Source organism: Chenopodium album, chromosome 13 (assembly GCF_948465745.1).
Source record: "Chenopodium album chromosome 13, dcCheAlbu1.1, whole genome shotgun sequence".
Lineage (NCBI taxonomy): Eukaryota > Viridiplantae > Streptophyta > Magnoliopsida > Caryophyllales > Amaranthaceae > Chenopodium > Chenopodium album.
The window spans coordinates 50154213-50160723 of NC_137846.1; the positions used below are offsets into that span (position 1 = coordinate 50154213).

At 32.6% G+C, this 6511-nt stretch overlaps 1 protein-coding gene across 2 annotated transcripts; it reads right to left on the bottom strand.

Annotated features, from left to right (window-relative positions):
• Nucleotides 1–1306: 1306 nt before the first annotated feature.
• Nucleotides 1307–5237, bottom strand: LOC145576819 (transcription factor bHLH123-like). Of its 2 annotated transcripts, none has more exons than XM_081634525.1 (7): nucleotides 4830–5237; nucleotides 3868–4615; nucleotides 3533–3643; nucleotides 3320–3385; nucleotides 2579–2638; nucleotides 2377–2430; nucleotides 1307–2250 (listed from the first exon to the last, which is right to left on the bottom strand). In XM_081634525.1, exons 1-7 carry the CDS (start codon nucleotides 5105–5107, stop codon nucleotides 2098–2100), a joined length of 1470 nt encoding a protein of 489 aa, XP_081490651.1. In that variant the 5' UTR covers nucleotides 5108–5237; the 3' UTR covers nucleotides 1307–2097. The 2 variants fall into 2 exon arrangements, with proteins under 2 accessions (XP_081490651.1, XP_081490650.1); XM_081634524.1 differs by having other exon boundaries at nucleotides 2573–2638.
• Nucleotides 5238–6511: the final 1274 nt, after the last annotated feature.

The following is a 6511-nucleotide window of genomic DNA, read 5'->3' on the forward strand; positions in this document are numbered from 1 at the left end:
CATAATGGAACATTTTGTGCTTGATTAGCGTATTTGGCCCCAATGAATAGGTTTATGAATAATTAATGCATAGACGAGGGAACAAAAATTTGTGTTGCATTGTCTACTACACCTATTAATCTAAATTTGCACTAAGATAATAGTCAATATACAAATACTTATACTCCCTAGTTATAGTGTTATTTCTCACACAAAAAGAAAATATGTTTAACTAGGCATACATATTACATATTTAACAAATAACTTCAGCAACTCCTTAATTATCTTTCACTTAAACGTTAAAATCACTCACTTGAGAATCGGATCACATGTCCTTAACTTGTAATTGATTGATGTTATCTACCCTATTATATATGAATAAACAAGCCTATGACCTAAGACATCATCTTAGATTGTCACAATTTTACTTGAATTGTGAGCTTATAAAGTTACATACTTCGGTAGATAGCATTTATAGCCCCATGACTCCCCTATCGATTCACAGTTAATTATAACCATATAGCATATGCTATTTTGGTAGGATATTCTATAATCAAAGGTCTTGATCCAAAGCAAACAAAAATTATTTTTCTTCAAAACTTCAAACACTTTAATAAATCTAATTGTACTAGAAGATAATATAACTTTCTTTTGTGTTAGCCATCCTTAGCACCAAAAAACATTTTAAAAATATGTAATCCAAGATGAGAAGTCAAACTAAAACTTTTGATTGTAAAAAAATCCTTTGTTTTTTCAATTAGCCTCTTGCTCCAATGAAACCTTCCAATGGACGCTCCTCAATGTGACCATTCGATGAAAAGCACAAAAGTATGGATGATGATGGGCTCCTTTGGAAATTACACTTTACTCCTTACTAATTTTCTCTAATTTTACAAGAACTTAATTTTAATAAAATTAATAAATCCCAAAAAGTAGGAAATTGTGGACCCTTTTAAGCACTTCCCACTAACATATTCCCTATCACATAAACAAATCTAAAAGTTAGATTTCCAATCCAATGACATCCCCCACATTCACTCTCTTTCTCTCCTATTCTGGAATTCAATTATTCCAAACGATCACCCTATATCTCTCCCTTCCTCCTTTTTATCTCTATGATCATCATATAAGTTACAAAGTAAGTAATTTCATACATGTGCAATTTTAAAGGTAATTAGTCTATTTCATAGAAAAATGTAACAACAAATAAATTTAGATGATTATAAACTCGTTTCATCATGTATGTCATCATAAAACGTTGTATAACCAGTTATACCATACGCGCATGCATCAAATTACAAGCTACATAAATAAAAAGAAGTTGGAGTTTAATGACGTCTGATTAGCATGTATTTGAAAAAAATTCAAATCTTCCAATACAAATTAAAAGAAAGTAGTATGTTTTACCTTTTAAATTAAACAAATCGCATGAGGATTTTAGCACTCCAAGACTTATAAGTTTATTTCCTCGGTTGCTTATCTTCTTGTCGCATGAGTGAATTCCGACCTGTCTATGGAGTGCTAATATCTTCATCCAAAGCTAACAGATGAATTTAGTCGATCCTATACTATAAACTTCAATTCCTATGCTTTTCTAACATTCTTTGTTGGTGAAACTCTTACCAACCTCAACACTACCTATAATTAACAATTAAAACTAATCATAATCATGCAATTATTACAAAGATGATGAGTATTTTCTCATGGCCCTAGCTCTTTTAGCTTGCACCTTGGTCCCAAAAGATAACCATGATTTTTTTATTTTTATTTTTTTCTTGGCTATCCAAATGGTCCATGCATTCTCCCTTTTTTCTATCCTTTGGATTGAAAGCCATATTCCTTTCCCTTTTTTCCATATTCACAAATTTTTCCCTCCATCTTTCCATGCTCCAATGTCCTTGCTAGTACTACACAATCAATTCATATGGCTGCATTCTTATAACGTCATCAAATCCACCTTCTTTTTCTTCCTTTCATTTGCTCGATTTATCTCATCAATCGACCAATCTCTCTCGAATTCAACTTGCATAGGAAAATTCCGTCTATGAGTTGTATATTTCTCCTTTTTTTTTCACCGTCGTATCAAGAATAAGTTCTTATGAATGATCCCTTTATCTTTCATCTAAAAGTTCCTCCAAATGTAGGCGTCCAAAAATCTACTGTGGTCTCATGTGTTACAGGAAATGTGCTAGAAACGAGTACTAAACATAACCCTCGACTCCTTAGATCTTGTTTCGGACCATCCGGATCAATCTTCGCCTTTTCGTTACCCTACATTATTAAGGCATAATCCCACATATGATTACAAAGCAATCATCATTAAACAAAAAAATTAAACAAATATTTCTATATTTTTTTCTTAATTAAACTATTATTAAAAATATAGAGAATATATACCGGTTGATGTTGTTGGTAGGAGCCTCCACTTTTCAAGTATGGGTTGCTTAAAACCTGTTATTCAACCCATGAAAGAAATGTTATTATAAATTAGAATATATGGCACTTTTTGACCTATTTATTTTCCTAAAAAGTTTGTATTATTCTAATTAATTAAGATTATACATTTATATTCATAAAAAAAAGATTAACTTACACTGACTTGTTCATGGAGAAACTTGATGTACTCAATGGCTTCAGAGAGGACTGACGCAGTATCAGTCTGCAAAAGGTAATAAAAAAGGAAATAAAGAAATATACCATGATTCATATATGGACCAATATTAATTAGTGTGCACAAAAAAATAAAGCCTAAAAAGTAAGCTTTTTTCGACCCAAAAAAATTGATCGAAATACAAAGGAATGACATTTGATGAATCATCTATCAATGCCATGCTTAGCTCTTTTTTTTTTTTGCTATAAAGTAAAAAATTAAAGCTGAAAGAAACGGTGGGAAATTTAGCACCACATGATTTCTAGCAAATTTTATCCTATATTTGGTATTTGTATATATTTCTAAGTTTAATTATTAATTTAGTCTTTATTATTGTGAGATAATGACTAGCTAAAATAGGTGGATAATAATTTCGTGCAAGAGTATTCATGTATACAACGTATATATGTATTATATTATGTACTTGTATATGATAGTGTAGTCATTTCAAATCATGTATAATTCGCTCTTTTATAAAGTTGACTTTTATAAAATCAAACGTGATCGAGTAATCATACTATATCATACACTCGTTCAGTTGTAGTTTTATGCTATCATAATGTATACAAACTTATTACATGATGAAGTAGATTGACTTAATACAATTAAAATAAAGATATATGTATAATACAGAGTACTCATTTTTTTTTTTTTTTCGAAAGTCATTTCATCTTTAAAATTAAAATTTACCTTTCCGAAAGGGGAAACTAATTGTTGAAGAGCAGTGATTCTGTCCCCCATCTTCTCTTTCCTCACCTGGTAAAAAGATTTTCCCACAATCAATCAATAACGTACAATATATACCTAGCTATAGCTAGGCAACTCTTTCATCAATGTGTCCTATGAACTAATCATACAACTAACATATCTTACTAATTCTACAAGTTTAAGATTAATCAATACCTTAAATGGTGGCAAAGTTGATGAAGCACCATCGTTCCTAGCTCGTTTATTATTGTTCTCGGAACCATTCTTTTTCGCCATTGAACTCGTATCTCTCACCTCCATTGTTGTCTACCAAGTCGTAATATAAATAAAGTAAGGTAAAAAAAAAATGATATTAAATAACTGAGCGATGATTTTTCCAAGACAATATTAACTTATTACTGCCGCCAAGTATTAATAAGGTAGTTTTAGTGAGGAAACATTATTCTATTAATAACTAAATTTACCTTAAATTAAAAAGTAGTTAAATCGTCAAAACCCTAATTAATAAGGTAAAGTATCATTTTAATTACCTTTGGTTTCTCTTCAAATGTTGGTATGGTAGGCAATTGGGCACCTTGCAACGACGAAAAGAAATTCGGCCTAACATCAGTTAACGGAGCTGAAGCACTCCAATACGGCGCGTTGTTGATGAAATGAAGTTGTTGTTGTTGTTGTTGTTGTTGTTGTTGTTGTTGTTGTTGTTGCGGCTGTTGCTGCTTAGGAGAAGAAGCTCTAAGGAATTGAGGCACTTTCGCCCAAGAAGAAGGCAATTGCGAGTGTTGTTGATGATGATCATTACTCGTAACACTACCCATACCAAAATAATTTTGTTGAAAATTGCTCGTATTTAATTGTTGTTGTTGTTGTTGTTGTTGTTGATGTTGATTGTGTTGTTCAGTACTCATAAGACCTTGCAAGATACTCGAGGGGCTACCAAAGACGGAGCTAGAAGATGAAGTATTATCGAGTTGAAAGCTTGAAGGCGCGGTTAGTCCTTGGCAAGTAACCGTGCTTTCAATTGAGCTACCATTAGGTGAAAACTGTGGTTGGTTATCTAAGGAAAATCCGCGCCCTATTTGTTTGAAATCCGTGCTCGAATCTTCACTACTCGGAAATAGTTTGTCCGGTCTCCATTGATGTAACTGCGGTGAATTACTTCCTCCGAACATGACTCCTCCTCCTCCACCACCGCTCGTGTCTTGCTGGAAGTTCGTGGTTAGGCCCATGCCCTCTTGTAGCATGGACCTAAAGCTATTCTCGGCTTTCTCCGGATTCCTACTATGTCAAAAATAAAAACAAACAAACAAAATGACAAAAATTAATTCAAATGTATAATTACAAAGTTTGAAAATTCTCTAAGTGACTCCACTTAGTGTATACCGTACTATTTACGATTTTCCTTAATTTTCGGGATTTAGTCTATGTGACTAAGGACGAGAATTTTTATAAGGTGGTTTAAAAAAAAAAAAAAAAAGGTTGTATTACTACTTACAGTATAGCTGTTTGTTGTTGGTTCCACTCTGCCATGGCTTGAGAGGACAAACCAAGCCCCACGAGCTGAAGCGAAGAAGCGTCCAACTTAGTGTCCACTGCCGTCGGTCCCTCGGTTAACCATCCGTAACCGGCTCCACCACCGCTATTGGCAAGCGTCGTAGTAGAGGAAGTAGAAGAGGAGCCGCCACCGCCACCACTACCACCGTCGAATCTACTTCTATTAGTTGATGTAGTTGAATCCCACCAATTTGCTCCTCCACAATATTCTTCAGCCATAATCTAATATTTAGACACTGGTTTATTTATTTTCTCTACTTTGTTGTATAATATAAGCTTGTGTTACAAGTGATACAAGCTAAGGTTTTATTTTTCCTCTTTTAAAAGGGAAATAACTTTGCTTAGGTTTTTGAAGGGGTTGGTGATAAAAATGAAAATAATGAAAAATGGACCGCTACATCTGACCACATATTTATATTACCGACTTTATACCATTTGAGAAGGATGTGGTTGACAATGTTTTTTTATTTTTATTTTATTTTTTTGGGTTTCTAGGGTGATCATGAAAACAAGGAAAGGTCATTTTGAAATGAAATTCTCTGACTTTTGTAAAAAAAAAAAAAAAATAATTTAAAAGCGATGGCTAGCTAATGATGTTTCTTAAGCTTAATTATGTTATCTTAATTACCCTAATCCTTAAGCTGTATGACTTTGGTAAAATATTGAGTGCAATGTTTTATCTAATTAATGAAGATTGTTGTCACTTGCTTTATAGTCAATCAAGGGGTGCCACAAAAATATAAAGTTTTTTTTTGTTTTGAGTCATTGAATATAACTAACCCTATAATACAAGTGGTTAAATGAAACAAATTGTCCCAAAAAGTAAAAGAGAAAAAGGAAAAAAAAAAAAAAAAGATTGTGTAAATTGGCCAAGTTAGCTAATCATGAGGGCAATTCTTTTTGGATGCTAATCATGAGGTACTAAATTGAGAAAATAAGAATCTGGCTTCTGTAAAGCTGTTGTTAAATTTTTCTCTATGGATGGTTTTTTTAGTAGCTAGATTGAAGTAAGGTTGGTGATGGTAGCTAGACACCTTATAGATATATCCCGTTTAAGTTGTTAATAATTATCCCTTCATTTGACTTAATAATGGTTTCTAATGCCGATAATAGTGTTATATAAACAACTAACTTGTGACGGTAATTGGCTCTGAACACAAATAAAATGAAAGAATACAAAATTTTAATTTGCAATGAGTATATGGGACAATTAGCACAATTTTAGATGTCGTTAAATAAGGGTGTCTATAGGTACCTAGAATATTTAGATCGAAACTAAGTTTTCATTATATATCTTTTAGTAATGCATGACAAAATTTGTCTCTTTGACACATTCTAATGTTATCATATACTTTTTATCTCATGCCATCCTGGTTAGATAGAGGTTTTGTTCAAGTCCTATACTCTGACGATATGTCTCATTAATATATGCTCTCTCCTTCTTGAGTTATGAAAGTGACTCGAAAGAAGTTGCTATTGTTGAGTCCACTTTGACTCAATCAACATACAACACAGGCAGTGGTACAAGATACCTAAAATGCAAGCTTTTACTGCGAGTGGTTGTAGTAGTATGAGGTCGAGAGGCAAGACAATAAGATATAAAAAATAAAAATTAGACTCTCA

Bases quoted from the DNA above. Each gene is read 5' to 3' on its own strand.
- LOC145576819 (XM_081634524.1), bottom strand. From the start codon at position 5,107: ATGGCTGAAGAATATTGTGGAGGAGCAAATTGGTGGGATTCAACTACA. The intron at 3,386-3,532 runs GTATTGATTAAT...TCTTTTTACCAG, and splicing joins CAACTTTGCCACCATTTAAG to GTGAGGAAAGAGAAGATGGG. The intron at 2,251-2,376 runs GTATATATTCTC...TTAATAATGTAG, and splicing joins CCTACCAACAACATCAACCG to GGTAACGAAAAGGCGAAGAT.